Source organism: Solea senegalensis, linkage group LG14 (assembly GCF_019176455.1).
Source record: "Solea senegalensis isolate Sse05_10M linkage group LG14, IFAPA_SoseM_1, whole genome shotgun sequence".
Taxonomy (NCBI): domain Eukaryota; kingdom Metazoa; phylum Chordata; class Actinopteri; order Pleuronectiformes; family Soleidae; genus Solea; species Solea senegalensis.
The window spans coordinates 22,807,014-22,828,182 of record NC_058034.1 but is presented as its reverse complement, the minus strand read 5'-3'; the positions used below and the strand labels follow the sequence as shown (position 1 = coordinate 22,828,182).

At 39.9% G+C, this 21,169-nt stretch overlaps 1 protein-coding gene across 7 annotated transcripts in view; it reads right to left on the bottom strand.

The window, feature by feature from the left end:
• mast2 (microtubule associated serine/threonine kinase 2) overlaps positions 1–21,169 on the bottom strand; it is a 134,729-nt gene that overhangs the window by 82,682 nt on the left and 30,878 nt on the right. For 6 of the 7 annotated variants that reach the window (XM_044044640.1, XM_044044641.1, XM_044044644.1 and 3 more), the window contains exons 2-3: positions 20,308–20,458; positions 18,985–19,160 (exon numbers count right to left, since the gene is read on the bottom strand). In XM_044044640.1, coding sequence (XP_043900575.1) covers positions 18,985–19,160; positions 20,308–20,458 — 327 coding nt within the window. The remainder of the gene's footprint in view (positions 1–18,984; positions 19,161–20,307; positions 20,459–21,169) is intronic. The other variant, XM_044044642.1, reaches the window with a different exon arrangement.

Sequence of the window (21,169 nt, the reverse complement as noted above, 5' to 3'; positions counted from 1 at the left end):
TTACACACTGGGCCTTTAGGACATAAAGAGGATTTCAGAGGGATTGATTGCTCTGATTTCCTGATTAACTGGATTTAATGATGATTGATTTGATGGCATCAACGTGAGCGTTAGAGACAGTGAATGTAATTTCACTAACTTATTGATGCAAGCACACATGAAAAGACATGCTTTTGTCATTGCAGCTTCACTCCACAGGCAAACGTGTAGATCTTTATGTTTTTAGTGACTCTTGGGTGGTAGTTTATCAAAAAATGTGTCTGAATATAGATGAAAAATTAACCAAGGGCTGTGTTATATCGGCTGTCCAGCTCTGTGTCCTGTTGTGTGCATGTTGTAAACATTCTCCTTTTATTTACAGCTTGGTTGTTTAATTGAAGACTATTGACCTAGACCTAAAACACACAGACACACACACACACACACACTGAAATATTACACCCACTACTGCAGCATACAGTCATGGCCAAATAGCAACATGACAAAGGAGGCCGCCGTGCCACACATGGCCGTCATCTTCCTCGTGTCATAGAGGAGCACAGATAAAGAGCTCCTTTATGAGACACTTCATTCATCAGCTTGATGAGTGAATCTGCTGTTAGTCCAACTGTGCTGCAGCTGGTCGTCTGCCCACAGACAGCGGCCCAGCGGATAATTCACATCAGCGTTAGGGCTGGGCGATATGGCCTCAACATAAATCCCCGATTTTTTTATACCAGATGAGATTTGAAACAATTAATCGATGGATCGATTATTAATCAATTACTAAATTAATCAACAACTATTTTGATAATCGATTAATCGGTTGAAAGCTTTTTCATGATTAAAAGAAGATTTCTAACTGTTTAACTACTCTAACTACTAAAGACAAAATAATTACATAATCATTTGTTGTGTCATATTAGAGCAGGGGTCTCACATTCAAATGACACACAAGCTTCAAGTCTGTTGAGGCACAAACCAACCGTTCAGTAGGGGTGGGTGAAATCATGATAACAGAGCTGCAAATAATGATTATTTTCAGAATGGATGAATCTATCGAGTATTTTCTCGATTAATCGAGTCATTGTTTGGTTCTTAAAATGTCAGAAAATATTGATCAGTGTTTGTCAAACATGGAAATGATGATGTTCTCAAATGTATTTATTTGTTTTATGGAGCAAAGGAACCGGAAAATATTCACTTTAAGAAACTGAAACTATCAGAAATCTTGTTTTAATAAGAAAAAAACCCTCAAACCGATGAATCGATTATCAAAATAGTTGACGATAAATTTAGTCATCAATTAAAAATTGATTATTCAAGTAATTGTTTCAGCCCTACATGATATTCCATCATGTATTACAGTAATAAAGACAATGGTAAAAGTGTAAAAAAGTGTGTTTTGATACAAACTGATACATAGTTCATGATGAAAAACATATATATGATGCAAAATTCATCTTTAAATATCAAAAACACACATTTGTTCTAGTATCGATTCATAATTGTTTAAGAGAGAACTGCAGAGAATCTGGAAATGAAAGATTTCTCCCACCTCTAACAATTTCTCCCTGTTTATCTTGATATCATATTAAACGTAGGTTGTGCAAGACACATACAGAGAAGAAAGCTTCAGAGAAAGACAGCAAATAGAACAGAGCAACACACCGATCTGAAACTACAACAACACCAGAGCAGACACGGCCTGACAGCTGTGTGTGTGTGTGTGTGTGTGTGCGTGATGCTTTGTCTGCACATTGTGCTGTAATGTATGCCTCACACAGTGCAGCAGGAGCGCTTGATTCAATTAAACATGACGGTGTTGGTTGCAGACTGACAGAGCTTTGATGGGACTGCTGCATTAGTCAAATCTGCTCATGGCAGCAGAGAAGAGAACACTTTTTAGGAGACGTGAATCTCTCAGTTTCACCTTAAATAATCCCAAGCCTCCATGTCTTCTCCCCGTATGGCTCTCTTTTATCATCCAGGCAGAGTAATAAGCCTGGGTATGCAGAGAATAAGACACATTCTTCATGCAGGAGGAAGAAGGCAACTTTTAAGGGAACAGACCACAAAGCTTCACGTCTTTCATGGGTGTCACTGACTGCTAACAGCTAAAGGTCTAAATTTTAAAGTCATGAGCCACACAATATTCTGACATTTTATGGACCGTAGAAGTAGGGATGCTCAGAATTATTGGTAATCAGATATCAGCAAATGCCCTCTACAACTATCATTTATTTATAGATTTTTTTAACGATCTACATCTGCTGTGACACGAGTTTGGAAAACAGTGTTCATCTCTATACAGAATTGATTCAATGACCTTTTTAAATGACCTGATTAAAATCTAACTGATTAATCAATTAGCAAAGGAGACGGCGGGCCAACAAACACTTCAAAACAATCATTTACCAACTTATACTCTGGACAGGTCAGCAGCACTCACATCCACTAACCTACATTCAATTTAGAGCCTCCAATGAACCTAACTCCAATCTGCAAACTCAACACAACCTTCTTGGCTGTAGCACTAGGTAGACCTTCATGTCCCTCTACATCGGCATTTTCCTCACACAGCCAGGTGAGAACAACTCTGCTCCCATTTTTACTAATGCAGATACTGAGGCTGTGTTTAAACTCAAGACTTGTTCAGAGACAGAGAGAAGGATGGAGGGAGGCTTTAAGGGTTGAAAAACAACACAGCGCTGCACTAAGCTTTTCCCCCAACAAAGGGGGAGATGATAAGAAAATGCTGAGTAAGCCTAAATGAGCATTATACAGTGATGGGGAGGGTGAGTGAAGTGGAAGTGAAGAAGGGGGATGAAGGGAGAGCAGGGGAACAAACGTAGTGTCCTGCTTCTTCTCTTCACCCTCCAACTTTGAGCCACTCCACTGATTTTGTGGGAATGTTTTTTCACATCCAATATATAACTGGCATCATTTAGCCCTCATTTTATTCTCTCTTTTGACTTTTTTAAGAAAGAGGTTTTACTTATCGAACACCTTCCAAACAGAGTGACATTGTGTTTCATCCATTCATTCATTCAACAATAAAACAACAAAATCACAACGTCACATCAGTCGATCTCAGGTAGCACCCAAGCTTAAGCCTCTTTCATGCTAAAATTAGTGAGTATTGCAAGTGAGTGAAGCACGTGCAAGCAAGAGCAGAGGAGCCAGGTGAAGGACCTGGACATGAGGGAAGGACCTGGAAACGAGGGAAGGACCTGGACATGAGGGAAGGACCTGGACATGAGGGAAGGACCTGGACACATGAGGGAAGGACGTGGACACGAGGGAAGGACCTGGACACGAGGGAAGGACCTGGACACAAGGGAAGGACCTGGACACGAGGGAAGGACCTGGACACGAGGAGAGGACCTGGCACCAAAGACACTTCAGTGTCAGGAAGGAACAGTTGGTCCATTGTGCATAAACACTTTGGCTTTAAATAAAAGATGATGCTGCACAGTGCCAGGTTTTCTACACAACCTGTCTACCATTGTTACTACACAGACTAATTATAAAGAGTGGGATTGTGTGTGACTGAGTGACTGCATGCCTCATTTGAATCCAAATGATAAAATTAGTAATCTGAATCTAGATGCAGGCAGATTGTTCTGCGTAGTTCCTTCATACAGATACAATACAATGTGGTGTCGACATGGGATGTTTTATTCTGAAAAGTAAACCCGGATGTGTCACTTCCTCTTCCGCTTGTGCTGAATTCTGCTGAATTCATCCGCCAGAAATACGCCCCCCAACAACACGTCTATAGCGCCAGCTAGCGATTTAGCGTGAGTTGAATTTTGTGGATGTTTTTGCTCCAAACGAGGACAGAAGAGTTGTTTTCGTAGATGGAGATGTCCTGTGCTTTGCTACACGCTCATGACATAGCTCACACACTGTGGTTTTCTTCTTCGGTTGATGTGTCGCCCAAATCAGCAGTTGCCGTGGTTACTATTGGTTGGCATTAGTGTTTTTTTCCCCTGTACACACCTGCCGGACTTCCCACTGGAGGCGTAGTTAAAACGTCAATTCCACCATTGCTTTTGAAAATCGAGATTGTGATATAACATTACAATATTGGATTTACAATCACTTTAGAATTGTTTAAGAATCGTAATTGTTCATACCTAAAATTACCTGAAGATCCCCTATCTACTGTTTATGGGGGATAAAACCAGTGAAAAACACTTTTCATGAACACAGATAACCAAGAGCAAATGCAGCACAGGACAATTATCTGTGACTCACATGCACAACTAGGAGAAACGGAGGAGAGAGATTTGAAACATCACAGATGGAAAGAGATGGGGGATGGCTGGAGTGAGATGGGAAGACAATTTGATTTTCCTCTTGGTCATCAGAGATGGCTGATAGAGCCAAAAGTGGATTAGCTCATCCTAAAGAGAACAGGACATGGTTTGAATGTCTCTCTGCTGATGTTACTGAGGTGCATCTGTTTTCAAGGTGGTTTGTGCTAAAAGAGGAACACACACAAATCACACGATGCCACTGCTGCTCTCTCAATCAAAATTTGGCTATATTTGATTACATTAATGGCAGTAGTAAAGTCAGTCCAGTCAGTACCATTAAATATACCAAGTTTGGACCTCAGCCATGGCTGTGTGGTGGTTGCACAGCTTGTTCCTCACATTACTAGATTATACAGTTGTTGTGTTCACATCATACACAATAACAATCTTAATCAACAGAGCTCTGCACGTCATGTGCAAAACTCCACTGTTGATGCTCTTGTTTTCAACTTTGTTGAAATCAAAACTGTTCGGCCAAAGCTTCCCCGCTGCTACCAAAGCAGGTTTGTCATCATTTCCCTTTGTTGCTGATGAAAACCCAGCCTCATTAAAAGTCTTTCAGAAATGTCTTTGGATTTAATCAAACTCTAAGGGGAGAATTAATGGTGTTTGCCTTCCAGATGCCAAAGTACACATTTGTTTGAGGCTAGTGCTTTATATTCCCAACATCCATTGATACATCGTGGCCTGCCAATCTAATAAAAGTTGCAGGCAAATAAAAAAAAAAATGCCATTAGCAGAGAAGGGAGAGTGGAAAACAAATGACCGTGAGGAGGAAAGTCAAGCCAACAAACACCATCAACAAAGACCAAAGAGTCTTTTAACAGCAGGCAGACGAAGATTTTAATTGCTTTATGTTCCACTGTGACTGAATTTGTTTTTGGTAGACATGTCAAGGTTTTCTGCTGTAATGACTACAGTTAATGAAAATGGCATAAAGTGAAAAATGTTGGCTCAGGTGGCTTATTAAGGTGTCCTTCAATCTTGGAGATGGACTTTCTTTGTTATTCATACATTAAAAATGTATGAATAACAGGTATTTAAAAAAAAAAGAAAACAGAACAACTAATGCAGGAGGCAGAAGTACTGTTGGAGTAAGACACTTCAGTTGGTGATCTCCACAGTCTCTGCTGTTAACAACTACTCTGCATCCACTATGCAAAACCCTGCTTTCACCTAACATAATGCAAAGCACAGCTGATATAATCAAAGATTCGATACAATTATAACTGTAGAAAACACACCCACGTTAAACCTAAAGCCACTCACACAAGACTTGCTAATTTGTTGTAAGACTGTGTCCAGGACCAAAGAGTGGACTTTCCATCACTGACTTGCATCCATTTCCTCAATATAAACCATATACATATACACCATATATATATATATATATACATATACACCATATACATATACACCAGTCGTACGTAACAATCAGTTAGGGTATATTTCACATTGGTGACAGAGAGCCACGAGAGAATAAGGCAGGAAGTCCTTGGATACCTGAGAATGCTATTGATTAGGATTGATTGATGCTAAAGGGCAAATTGACACAAAAATACTGAAAAGGCTACAGTGTTTTCTACATGCTACTTCGGATGCTAACACAGTGAAGCCTCTTTAAAACATTAAACTTAGCAGGTATGCCCTACATTTGTGCACCCGGGTGAACCCAATTGATAAAAGGCAATCAACCACATTTCCATTGCAGCAGTCGTGAAATGTGACACCGCAAACGTGCCAGAATCAAAATGAGCTCAAAGCTATAGAGCTCAATGACAACGTCACTTGTTTGCTTTGGTCCCTCTTTCGATCAATGTTTCAGTCGATCCGAATGATGAGATAAAAACTAAAGTAACGTCTTTGTGCTGGAAATGAAGACGAAGAAGCAATTAGCACATTCAACCGAGTATTATGTTCCCACTAATGCCAATCAGTGTCGAGGCTGATGGCTCAGCATGCTGTGATCTGGGAATGTTCACTGATGTACTTTGGTTAGTGGCTTCCTGTTCTTAAAGAACACCCGGGTTCTGCATACAAATGGAACACAGCAAAAACAGCTAGTTGAAGTGGCCTCTGAGCTGCACCTTTGCCGGGACGGGGCACCACGACTTGGGCAGAGAACAACGAAGCGACAACCATGACGCTGCTGCGTGTGGATCACTACCTTTCAAATTCATCTGGCTGCACTGAAACAGGAGTTACAGACTTCCTTCATGATGGACACTCTGGATGTCAACCCTGTTGTTATTCAGGCTGATTTTACAGAGTTAACAGAGCGACACATGCAGCTTTTTCATTGTTTTATAAGGCTCTCATAACAAATGTGCTGCTAATGCATAATCTTTACGTTAAAAAAGGTGTGTACGTATTGTTATAGATTAACTGATTATCGTTTATTACCTCTTAATTAAATTGAATCCCTAGTTTTTAACCAGTGCCTTAAAAAGATCATTTTCTGGTGTGAACATTTCATTTGATTATAGGATGTTGTGAAGCAAGAGTCAAAGAAACACGTACCGTCACTACCTCTCAGTCTCTTAAGAGTGAGCAGGCTTCTCTTTTCATAATTGAGGCCTGTGGTACTGATCAATACATTTGCAGTGTGATGGATGGCTGGCAACATTAAACCTACATCTACAGAGAGGAGAGAGACAGAGGGAGGCAGAGGGTGAGCCGACGCAATACAGGGGAAAAAAGGAAGCAGCAATGGCTGCATCTTCGCTCTAACTGATGAGGTCGATAGAGATCAAGTATCTGCTGAATCGCACTGAACCAGGACCTGCGGCTAGGAATGAAGACCATAGGTCAAGGAGGTCTGGATTCCTCGCTAAAGTCCAGGAATACAGCAGCAAGACAGGATGACCCAGTACGTGAAAGGCAGAGTTCATAGAAGAGGACAAAAGACAGAATGAGGGAGAGAGAGAGACAGACAAATAGGAGGTTTGCCATAGAGGCCATAGAGAGACACATGCTGTAACCCTGTTAGTGTGACTGATGTTGGACATTAAGGTTTTAGACTAGAGGACATGTGTGGGTCGCTTTAGACCAAAAACCATACATCACTGCAACAGACAACATTTCCTGCTCTGCTCCATTAGTGAGGCAATCGCTCACTCTGCTAATTAACAACAATTCATCTATGTGTGTGTGTGTGTGTGTGTAAGAGAGAGAAGAAGCTGGAAGCTTAAGGGGGAGCTAATAAAACTAAGTAAAGCCTGTTTGCAAATAAGATACCAAGCTATAATCAATAATCCATGTCCATGCTGACTGTGTGTGTCTGTGTGTGTGTTTCAGTGCATGTGTGGTAGGTCACACAGACAGTAGACTCACTCAATATGTAGGTAATTATCCAGGGATCATAAAATCATAATACATATTGCATTAAAATCCCTACAAGGTAAAATAATACACAATAGATGTGAATGTTTGAGCTCAGATGTGCCAAATATTTCACGGTTTAATTAAAGTCTGTGTGTTTGAAGTTAAATTAAATAATGATTTAACATTAATCAAGTATTTTGTGCTTTATTATGTGATTGCTCTTTATAGAATAAGAAGTTTAGAAGACGAACAGCAAACATTACAAACTTTTACTCATGGCTTTTCTTGGGATGATTAAAATTCAAACACAAACACACAGGTTTGTTCAATACTTCTGTACAAAACCCATTATCCTATGGGACAGTTAATGCCTAACCTTAACCATAACCTAACTACAATTAACATCTTAACTCACAGCTCTAACCAGAACCTCAGAAACCTGAGGTTGGTCTCTTGAGGACAACAGTTCCTGAAAATGTCAATGTCCACAAATGTATAGAATATTTTCTGGGGTTTTTTTTTTGCTCCATATAAAAATGATAATAATAAAAAAATCATTCAAACTGAATCCTGTTGGTTTGTGGATGAAAACAAGACTTTGAGAACATCATCATTTATTTTATTTATGCACTCTTTTAAATGCCCTTGACAGGTTCATTATTAACCCCAATAACCCTGAAAGATAGATCTTTTTAGTGTTGACTGACTTTATATAAAAATAAGTTACATTTATAAATGTTTTCATGAAAATGAAAATCATTTCTTTAGAGACATAAAACACTGAATGGTTCAAATTGACCCTGAGCATAACCAACAAATAAAGCTCCCTGCTACACCTTTCACAAACATATCCATGCTTTCTGTGCATGCAGGGCAGCATTTGCATAATTGGTCTGAAGAACTGTCACTAACACAGCACGTGTGAGAAACCAGTCGGTAACCATGGCAATAGGTATGTGTAAAGCTAGATCAGCAGATACAAGTACCAGGCTTGGGTCAGGCACAGACACACACAAAACCCCAAAAAGCCTGTTGAGTTTGGGTCAGAGCCGACTCATACCACTGCTGTTCCAGGGTTTCAGTGGGAAATAGAGCAGTGTGTGTTTGAACACTAGCTATCCCTCTCACACACCATCACCACCATCCCTCCTCTGATGTGGCACAACTGTCACTCTGTGATCTCTGCACAAAACACTCATGACAAGCACGCGCACACACACGCGTCCCAAGGTGCAAATAAGAAAAGCCACACTGCGCTCAAAACATCATTATCCAGAGCTCACAGGGTGCGAGGATCTCTCACACGCTTTCTCAATCACACAGACACACACACACACACAAAGAAAGAGAGTTGCATTTTAGACACTCTTATTGTCCACATTTGTTCTTAGCTTTAACAATAATAATAATAGCTTTAATAGTTTTCTAGTTTTTTCTATGGGAAAACTTCAAGTGTGTGTGTGTGTGTGTCAAAACCAAGGAAAGAATGAAACAGAACGGACAGACAGACAGACAGACAGGGTTTGGCTTCTAGTTTTGATTGACAAGAGGAAGTTCCGCCTTACTAGACTTAGGTAATTGATGCCTGCAGACAATCAGTCCACCTGTCAATCAATGGCTCGACCACAGCACCAGGTACTGTGTGTGTGTGTGTGTGTGAGTGTGTGTCCATTCTATTCAATCAAATAAAACACTAACCACTAAGAGCGGTCTGAGTGAGTCAGGATGAAATGACATAAACAGGAAGCGTGCGTCTCCCTCAGCCTTTACACCAAACATGAAAAGCAGCAAAAGGGACAGTTCAGGTTTAAGATCTGTGAACTGTATTAGTTTCACTATGTCAGTGGACAAATAAAAGAAATCCTGGCTCTGATTTTCCATCGTTGTTTCTTTGTAACGCTCAGCAAATAACTGCAGAGGAGACCTAATGTTCCCCTTGGGGCTCTAATTAAGTTATATTCAATTCTAATCAAAGGTGTGTACACTGTGAAAATGTCTTTATTTTGTGTTCCACTGAACAAAGACCAAAGCAAAGGCCTGTGGGGATCCACAGAGCACAGCCACATGTTAGCTCGACTCTGCTTTTATCTGCTACATGGGAACAAATAAAGCCTGAATTACAAAACTACAAACACACACACACAAACACACCATTGCTAACGTTTGTATGCAATTGAGAACGAACAAAGCCATCAATAGAGGTGTGGAGTTAAAGAGAACAAGGAGAGGCAGCAAAGGGAAGAAAGAGGCAAATGAATCGTCTCACAACATCTCTGAAACTTGTGACAGTTGCCAAGGTGATAGGGTTTGTAAAGGTTTGTGTGGGCGAACATGTCGAAGTATATTTCATCCGTCTCTTCTCTGTAATGTGTCGGCTTTGACTGGTGTTAAAAAGAATATTAAAGATATTCCAAACTCCAGCGCATGAAAGCTAGTGAGAGTAACGCAGGGTTCATGGCATGTCGAGCAAACAGGAGCAGCTAATGAGATGCATTCAAAGACCCTGGTAAATGTCCTCACTTCTGTGGGATCTACAGCGTGTTGAGCTTAGAGGAGCAGCTCCACGATGCAATAAAAATACAATTTAAATGTGTCCAATGAGTCGATTATGAAAAGAATCATTTGTTGTTTTGACAACCGTACATAGGTTTCAACAAGATTTCTTTCTAATAGACATCTCTCACATGTATTCTCATTAAACCCTTCTACAGTAATGAAGAGAAAATGAAGTCAGAAATGTTTTATTTCAATTTGAAAGTGTCAATTTCTAGTGTTGACAAAAGTATAGAAAGTAATACCTCCTTATGTTGGCTAATGATTGCAGAGCAATGAGTTGCCTGTGACATGGACTGATGTTGTGCTTTCCTTTACTGCTGTGCATTCCACATGTGCACTGATCGCATGTGGACACATCATTTTTCATAGTCTGTACCTAATTGTTGTCTGCAGGCCGTCACGCTGGCTGTCTCCACAGGAGGGGACTTTTAGCATGAGAATTAATGTGTGTGTGTGTTTACAGGCAGGTAATTAACTTAGCTAATAAAGCTAATAAAGCAGTAAACCTAACTCTGGTGTGTGACTGTGATTGTCATGCACAGACAAGAGGGAATTAGCCGAATGCAGAGCAACTGACAAGAAACATCTGACTTCTCACCCATTAGCTGAGAAGTCAAGGGACATCTGCAGGACTAGAATGAGTGCCGTTTAGCAAAGTGTGTCGTGAGCTGCTGCTCATATGGCAGAAAATGTGAAAAGAGAAAACTTCATAAAAGAGGTGCAGAAGAAGAAAACACACCCAATGTCCAGAAAGTCAGTGGCTACAATGGACACATATGATTGTATAAAGAGGGCAGAGAGGACCGGTGGTAATTAAAGCAGCTGACCAGAGACTCCAGGGCCTCTGCACTGTTGAATACGCTCACATTTTCACCCAATTAAAGTCTGTCACCGCCACAACTTTATAGTGTTGGGGCGATGACAAATGAGCAGAGGAGAGCAGCAGAGCCGCGGGGGGGCATAGTTAAAAGGACAGCAGCCTCATTTTGTAAAATGGAAGTGTGCGTTATGAAATCAATCCCCCTAAAACGCCTGGGATGTAGCATCAAGAGCTTATACAATGTGAGAACCGTCACATGCTTCAATTATTTATTGGCCTATTTAAATGTTGTAATTAAGGACGATATTAGGAGGGAGATCATAAAAGCGAGAACGAGGCTTTATTGCTGCTTCAACTTTGAAAGTTAGAAAAGTGAAAACAATTTGTAGTAAGGAGCTCCCAACAACCTTAAAAAACTGGCCATGGTGATTTGTCACCTGGTGTTTCAGGTAGCTTCACTCCTTATTTGTCACTGTTTTAACAATTTCATTAAAGTAGGAAAGGCTCTGCTTAACAACCACAAAACACCATTTTCACCCAAACAAATAACAACTTCAACACAACAACACGTGTGGGCATTACTACAACCATGTTAAGTTCTTGCTAAAAACAAAACTAGATGTGAACATGAGTCATGAGTCTTTTCTTTCCACAACTAACAGCAGAAAAAGAGCCAAAATAATGCTCTACATGAATCTTGTCTTACCTTTGCTGATTCAACAACAGAACAGCTTTTAGCAACCTACTCTGTTACATTCAAATCCACTGCTACAGAGTTACAAACAGTGATACTGCACATAGAACATCCTTTGTTTTATATTTTTGTTATAGTTATCCATCACCTTCCAACCTTTCCACATCTCCTTTACCCCCTGTGTGTGTTTTCTTATTACACTGTGGTTTGATTTATTCATTCTGTCCATCACAGCATTGCTCCCCTTCATCCCTCCTTCAGCATCACATTTTCCCTCTCCTCGCAGGACGCTCTACTGGACGTTGTCGGACCTCTTGTCCGCTGAGGTGTGAGAGGCTGGAATGCTGCCAGCTTCACACTTGACAGTGAGACAAGAAAATAAGCCCTGCTCACTTTTAGTGCTTTAGATCCACAGCGACAGTTTAACTCTGAAAACATGGCTATCAAGGAAGTCAAGGAAAAACGGGTTTAAGCCATAACACAAAACTTATTGCATAAGTCAGCTGCACTATTTTAATGATAAAAGAAAAAGAAATAACATCAGTTTTTTGTGTGCTAAAATTACGATTACTGAAAAGTGCTCATGAGATTCCAGGTCAAGCAATATGGGTTTTTTATGGCTGATGCCAGTGACAATTGTTAGAACCAATGGCCAATAATTGATGCAGATATATTTCAGGGTGTGAATATGACTTTATTATATGTCATATGTCTCACACTCACTCTCTCTGCGTCCTCATCTTGCAGGTTGCAGGATCCAGACTCTTTTGAGGCTATTATCATTATTATTATCAAACATATCATCACTGTCCTAGCTCCCAAAATGGTGGAGCGAGCTCCCCATCAACATGCAGACAGCGGAAAGCCTCCACATCTTCCGCCTCCGACTAAAAACACATTTCTTTCGACTCTACCTTGACTAAGACGAAAAAAAACAAAAAAAAACGTATACATCACACTTATGACTAGCACTTCATAGTTTGGCTTAGTTGAAGCTCTTACTTGGACCCAAATGTTTAAATGCACTTATTGTAAGTCGCTTTGGATAAAAGCGTCTGCTAAATGACATGTAATGTAATGTATTATTATGCTATAATTAAAGTTGATATCAGTATCATTTTTATTAACAATCTCTGCTGCTGCTTATATAAATGACATGTAGTTCTGTCTAAACCAGGGGTGTCAAACTCATTTTTGTTCAGGGGCCACATACAGCACAATTTGATCTCAAGTGGGCCGTACCAGTAAAAATAGTAAAATAATAGCATAATAATCTATGAACAACAATAACTCCTTTGTTTTACATTTAATGCAGGATATTTTTACAAAACATGACATTTCTTGAGAAATGTAAGTGCAATTTCAACAATATCATGCGTAAACTTACTATTTACACATCACACTGGATCTAATTCAAATTCATCCTGTGGGCCGGATTGGATCCTCTGGCGGGCCAGTTCTGGCCCCCGGGCCGTATGTTTGACACCCCTGGTCTAAACTTATAACTTGATACATTGTGACATATCTTCTCAAATTTCCTTCTCAGTTTTAGTGGTTGATGAAGAGATACTCTCTGTTCTTAGATACCATCATAGTGAAGTTGCTCTTTCTCCTACTGCGGAGTCCAAGTTCAAACAAGGACACTGCAGTCGTGTGGAGCTGAGTGCACTCCTCAATCTCTCACCTGAACCCCTGTCACTCTCGTTCTCTATTCTACCAACACCAGAGTGACTCCTCTCCAGGTGAAGCCTCACCTCTGTCACCTTATAGAGGATCAAGGGATGAAAGCAGGGAGAAAGAGACAGACAAATGGGAGTGAAGACTGACGACACAGTTAGACTGGGAATGGAAAATGGCAGCAAAAATACAGAGACACAAAGAACGAGAAATAAAAAAAAAAAGAAAAAGTGCAAAAAGGGAGAACATGAAAAGGCAATAAAGCCTTGGCTGTGGCACATGAAATATATCTTTTGAAGCCTTTTCAAAACACTAAGTGGATTATACAAGAAATACATGTAAAGTCTCATCCATATGGAAAAAAAAACGGCTTCTGTTTCATAGATTATTGGATTCAACACACACATTCTCTAACTTAATCTGAGCGTGAAGGACAGAAGAAGCTTAGCAGTGTGTACATATGAGGCATGACTGCACTTGACCATGTGCTTAAGAAAATCTGGCTGTGTTCAAAAATAAACTGACGTATGTTATAACTCACACTGATCTGTTGTTTCATCAGGTGAGACACACCTGGCTCTAGCTCCCAAAGATTTCACCTTAAAATGAAACCTATGCAAGTTGGACTCACGCGTTTGGTGGATTTTGTATCTAATACCTGTAGTTTAGCACATTCGATGAAACCAAGAGGGAATTCCAAGGCTGAGGCAAACAGCGAGAGGTCAAACTGAGGCACCAAACCAGATTAGAAAGGAGAGTGAACAACGGGGACAACCAAGCAGCTTTGGTTCCATATCTTCAACCATCCATCCATTGTTTACCTCTTTATCGTCCACATGAAGCTTGTGGATCACTGGAGCCAATCCCAACTAACATAGGGCCAAAGACAGGTCACCATTCACTCACACTCCCACCTACACGCCTCTGACCTTTTGCTGTGTAATAGTAACAATGAGCACTCAAACACGCCAAACCAACAACTACTAAAAGCACATTTTGCACGGGCACTGCACTAGTGATATTTAATTAACAAAGTGATGACGTGAATTAAGACTTTTATAGTTTAACTTATTTATACTAATAAGGAAGTGGAAATAGTCGGCTGTGTTTTTGAGCACAGGTGTGTAATCAGTGCATCTTCTCAGTCTATAAATGTTCTCTTCAGACGTCAGAAAACCAGTCGTCCGTGTCATCGTCTCCATCAGCGCTGAGGTAAGGGTGCAGAAATTATTCAACATGTTCTCATGTATATTTAAGAGGCAGCTGTGTCAGCCTGCAGTTCCAGCACAGCGACATAGAGGAGGAGGAGGAGGAGGAGGAAGGAGGAGGAGGTCACTGGGGTTGAGGCCTGACGTCTGCACACAGACTGTGTACTACAGTGTGAACACCACTGTGTTTGTTCTACTGCTGCTGAGCACAGTCTGATTAAAGCAGCACACAGGTTAAACTGGAGACATGAACATTTATCGATATACAAAATGTATGTTAAATAAACAGAAGACCATGTTCTGCTTACAGTTAGTGGGGCAGGCAGGGAGGAGATTAAATGTGTTCATCTCTCCTTTAAAGGAGGATTATGTCTAAATTCATGTGGAATGATACGATTTGATGCAATACATGAATTAGAAAAAGCAGAATAGTTTAGTGCTTATCTTCAAATAGATATTTCATGGAAGCTTTTTACTGCACTTTTACTTGATGACGCGTGAATAATTTCATGAATATGTGCCTGTAAATGTGTTGACTTGAGCACTGTTAGACGAAAAAAAACAATGTCAGGCTATAATGTACAATATGAACAGACATTTTGGTCTGATGCACTCAGGCTACAAGTGTAGCATTAGCCAATTTACTATATTAACTTTGTAAAACACTGTGAACAAAATGAATGTTACAATTTCACAAATGAGAGCATTAGGACAAAAGGAGAAGGTTCAGTTTACTAAATATGTATATACAGTACATATCTCTCTCTATATATATACACACACACACGTATATATACATATATATATATATATATATATATATATATACAGTATATATACATTTATATAAATACATATATATCTATACACACACATATACATATACAGTATATACATACACAGTACAGTTACTTATCATGATGTGATGATATCCAAAATCTAAGACAAAGTATCTTGTCTCATGTCACAATATAAATGGTTAGGGTTTGGATTTATATAGCACTTTTCAAGTCTTTATGAGACTAAAATCTGCTTTACATTACAGCTTTGCCATTCACCCATTCACACCCATTCACTCACACTTTCATACAGTGCATCTATGTGCAGTGCATGTCCTACCACTGGTCTTTTATACACATTCACATTCACAGGTTAAGGTTAAGAGTCTAGGCCAAGGACACATCAGCATCAGCATGTAGACTAGCGGAGCTGAGCTATGATAAAGATATAATATTCATATATTGACCAGACCGGTCTTGACCCTTTCATCTCGAGAAGGAAACAGAAAACGCGGTTTAACTGAATCGCTCCATTAAACACAGAGTAAAACAGAGGACAGAGGGTCAACTTCAGTCCTACACCGTGATGACGATGAATGATCAACAGGAGCTTCACATGAATGTACGAGTGATCTCTCATATATTCAGTTTCCAAATCCCTTCCAGCACACTCTCACTCACTCACTCACACTCTCACTCACTCACTCACTCACTGTGTTCAATGAAAAGGTGCCAAAAAAGAGAGGCCGCCTCAACCCAGCAACACTCCACTTTCATGTTCAGCCCTGTGTTCTTCTTCCAGCAGAGCCTTTCATTCCCATAACACATACTAATAAAATGATTTTCTGACTGTGTTTTATTTCAACTTTCACCCTTTCAGTGAATGATGCTCAAAAAAAAGAATCTTTCTTTTTTTTTTAAATATTCTGTGACCATGGAAATGCCCAGGTTCACTTATGAGCAACTTTACCGTCAACATAAAAGCCCAGGCAGGCAGGCAGGCACACAAACAAACACCACCTGCTACTTGCTAGTTACCAGGCAATACTGGAGTGTTTTACTGGGGGAAAAACACAGACAAAATAATGCACTTAAAAAAAAAAGCAGTGTAGGGGAACAGCAGCAAGCAGACTCTTGTCCATTAGTTAAGAGGTAAACACCATCTGGACACACACACACACACACACACACACACACACACACACCCACAGAGAGAGAGCTTGTGCTGTCAGGTAACAATCCTGGGTGGACTACGCCACTTTTTAAAACCAAAGGAACATTAAGTGATGACATGGTAACTCCATACCATAGATTCACTTTTTGCAACATGCCAGTTAGGGTTTGGGTCATGATTCGATTAGAAATCCATTTTTGTTTTTTTTTAGCTGCTAATTTGAGGCTAATTTGCTATTTTTTTGTGCACAAATATCCTCGGAAAAAAGGTTATGACATACCTTAGCTCACTTGTAAGTGAAGCATTTGTTTTCTACTATGCTGTAACAGTGCAGGTCCTTTAAAATGAAACTGAAATCAAAACGGAAGCAATGTTATTATTATTATTATTATTATTATTAATAATAATAATAATAATAATAATAATAAAATCTATTTTTTTGGGATGTTTTGAATCAATTTAAAGTTTTAACATCTCTAATATATAGTGTAGTTACTCAAGTCTACATTTGATGCAAGTGATATAATTTTGACTTCACATTTCAACATCGTTTTTGATTTATGACTTTCTTTGATAACAGTTAACAGCTAAAATGTGGTTTGGGCAAGAACATTCTTTTAATTGCACTGAATATGGAGACTTGCCATTATTAAAGGCCGACCAATATGGCTGATGTCTCTTTTTAGAAATCAGGGCAGTCACTGGCTGATCATTTTGGCATTTTTGTTTGTTTCTTGGGCCATGTATTTGGCCAATTATTATTATTTTTCTCTCCATCTGTTAAAAAACAACTGCTTGATGAAAACATATAATAACAAAAAATGTTTTCAATTCAATTACTGGTAAACATTCCATTCTACATTTAGCATAACTTCCATGTCTATTTTATGTCTTTGCAGTTAAATTGTATACTGCATTTTCTAAAAAAGAAATATTAAAGTCATCAAAAAAATGTCCTTCCTCTAGGTATAATCTCCAAACACAAAAGATATTCAGTTGACTGTCATTGGGAAGCAAAACACCCAGAAACCATTCACATTTAAAATTAGAAGAATGTTCACACTAAATACAATCTGCCTCTATCAAATATAATCTTCTGTGTTCTATAAAGTGTAGTACAGAGGGTGAGAGGAGAAGCAGAGGAGAGTGGTGGGGAAGGGGCTCAGGTGTTCTTCCTAAATCCTAATGGAAGTCCATTTGAAGCATGAGATGAAGCTTTAAAGGCTGTGATGTAAAAACTCTGACAGCCGTGACCCCGAGCAACAGCACTGAGCTTGAATAAGCTGTGCATCAACTGCTGTTTACTGAGCGATAGGATGAGCGGGACAGAGGAGAGAGGGGGAGCGGGCGAAGAAAAAGGAAAACATTAACAAAATCGCCCATGAGAAACACAATAACCAGCCTTCATTTTCTCCACTTGAATAAATCTGCTTTTAAAGCCAGGCTGGCTGCACCAACCACAGGGAGAATAACAATAATAACAATAACAATAACAATAATAATAATGATAATAATAATAATAATGATAACAATAATAATAATTATTATTGTTATCATTATTATTATATATAATATAATAATAATTGTTCATTTCTTGCATTCACAGCACACAGTCACTGTAGTTGACTGCATGCAGTGTGAGGGGAAGGTCTTTACATTACACACAGCTGCCATCTGCTGGTGACTTTCTGTTTCACACACTGCATCACACTCATGTGCCAGATAATCCAGACGCAACAGTTGCCTCAGTCCATCTCGACATAAAACAAATCCCTTCCCATGCACAGTGACAGGGGACGCCTAATTAATAATGCCAACATGGCAAAGGATTAAAAATATTATATATATATAACTATGAAATATTACACTGTAACACTGTTTCTGTCATGGTGGATTCAGTTTGTAGTCCCCTCAACAGCCAGCAGGAGTCAGAGTAGACATTAAAAACAAATGCACTGCACGGAGCTGCCGTCATACTGCGGCAGCAGCAGCAGCAGCAGCAGCAGCAGCAGCAGCATCTTCACATTCATACAGAGTCTGCTCTGCATTGTGACACATTTTGACCCACAATAGTCTTAAGCAAATACACACTACAGTGGGTGTGTGTGTGTGTGTGTGTAATAAAAGCCTGAGTCATATTTAGTCTGCCTGTCTGCATTTAGCTGGCAGAGGTTCACTCTTCCATTCACTCTCTGTGACTCAGCACTTAAGATTTTTGTCAAAGCACACAGCTAGGTGTTGGTTATTAAGACGACATGTGGACGTGCTAATTATATGTCTTTCATATACTGTACATCCAGAGAGGAGCGGACAAATACACTGAGTTTTCACCCAGTAAAGCTAAAGTGTTCTGGGATCATGCTAACATTCTCCAATTTGAATCTGGGAGGAAATGACTTGCACAAACGAGTGAGTGTGGATGTAATGGCATAGATTTAGTGAACTGACCAGTCCAGTGAGCGATGGAGCAGACTGTCCCAGGGTCTGGCTCCTCATACGGACCAGGTTGTTGACCTCTCCTCCACCAATGGCTCCCTGGCCTCCAAAGCCTCCAGAGGCTCCCTGCCAGGCGAGTTGACTCACGCCTGTGTGCAGGCTGCTGGACAGAGGCAACAGCTGCTTACCTGTGGAGGAAAACTCTACTGAAATTCAACTCACCATTTTTGGTACACTCTAGACTAGAAGCATCTGTGGACACGTGTGTGGTGAATCAAATCAGATCTAATGGGTCTCCACGCTGACTAAATGGATGACATTTTAAATGTGGCTCAGACTCCACTTCTCCTCTGCAGCTGTCATACTTAACCCCCCAAAAAACACCAAAGAATATACTGTATTACTACATTGCTGAGCCGTTTCCACAGGGACTTAATGTTATCACATGACCTCTGCTTGGTTCAACTGGTGGGATTTTCACTTTACAGATTATGGACATGGCAGATTGGCAAAGGATTATGAACATACGAGGAGTTGCTGTAGTCCTACTAAATCACGGGATGACCTCGGGTCATAAAGCAGTCGCACATCTCGACTGAGGGTGTGAGCAGTCCCACATCGACACCGCGCTGAGGTCAAAGATTTAGCAGCTGTTGATGCAGCTGAGCCAAACATGAATTATGTGAAGGAAGCCTCTTGGATTTATGTCTTTCATGCAATTTTTCAGTCTAAATAAATATTCTTTACACTTTCTTTATTCACAACACAATTATTGTTGTTGTCTGACATGTGACTGTTGTAGAATTGAGCTTTAAAACACAGTGACTTGACCTGACTTGACACAGTTCTAGGGCTGCGACAGTTAATAAATCAATGATTAACATATTAAAAAAACATATTATCAACTTGTCATTGGTTTGGATGTTTTGAAGTTGGCTGGTTTTTTTTTCAGCTTCTTAAAAGTGTTAAAACATTTTCTGGTTCCTTTGTTTTATATTAACAAAGAAATCGTTAAACATTGAAGGTTTTGCTTTACAGAAAAAACAAGACATTTGAGAAGAGACAGAGACATTTTAAGGTCTAAAAAACACTGGTCGACACTTTTCTGACATTTTATGAACCAAACGATTACTCGATTCATATGAGAAAACAATCTTCAGTTGCAGCTCTGCGCCGTACGAAGCTCAGGGTGTATTCTATCAAAACATTATGTGAGTGAAATAAGTGAACTTATGTCACAATATTTTGTGGAGACAGTTATTGTTATTTAGAAGGTTGTATACTGTGATGATTCCTGAGTCCTTAGTTACATACGCATGTGTGTGGATGTGTTACCGGTCATGGCCATGCTGCTGCGTCGGGCCCGGTTCTCATCCTGGCTCAGCTGTCGGTGCAGTTTGGTTTTGGTGGCAATGGTCGCTGCGGGCAACAGGTCGGGATTGCTCAGCTTCCTGAAGAGGAGAGGAGGAGGAATGGCAAACTCCTTCTGAAAAAAAGAGAAGAAGAAGAGGAAGACTGATGAGACGAGACCAGACCAGACCAGACCAGACCAGGCAAACTCGCAGCATGCGAGCCACATGCAGCCAAACAATATTTTCATAACAATCATGCAATAATACATTAGGCTATATTTATCACATTGTTAAATGTATTTAATTCAACATTTATACAAGCTTGTCCAGTGTTTTAATTACAATTGTCTATATGTTATTATCAATTTAATTATGGTCTGGTCTGTTTTTGTTATTTATAGATTTTGCAACATCACCATATACTATATACTATATATCAAAACAAAATGGTGTGCAATATCACACTGAACAGTTCATTTTTCCCAAACTGTTTTTCACTTGACCAAGGCCCTCCCTTCACTTCAGCAGCACCGCAAAGGACAAAAGAAACCATGTGCTAATCCGTGTTAACATTGTGATGAGATGGTGGCTACAAAGAAATCAACATATGCTTTGATGAACTGATGACCTGTCCAGGGTGTGGCTCCGCCTTTCACCTCCAGCTCCCCTGCAAACCTCATATGGAGGATAAAGCGGTCAACAGCGAATGACTGAATTGGCAAATGTTTCCTGTGACGGAGGAGATCCTCATCTAAAGAGCAGATTACATCAAAAATAGGTAAACCATCATTGAAGCCAGGACCTGAACTTGCCCACCTAGGTCTGATAAGGTTGGATATTAATAC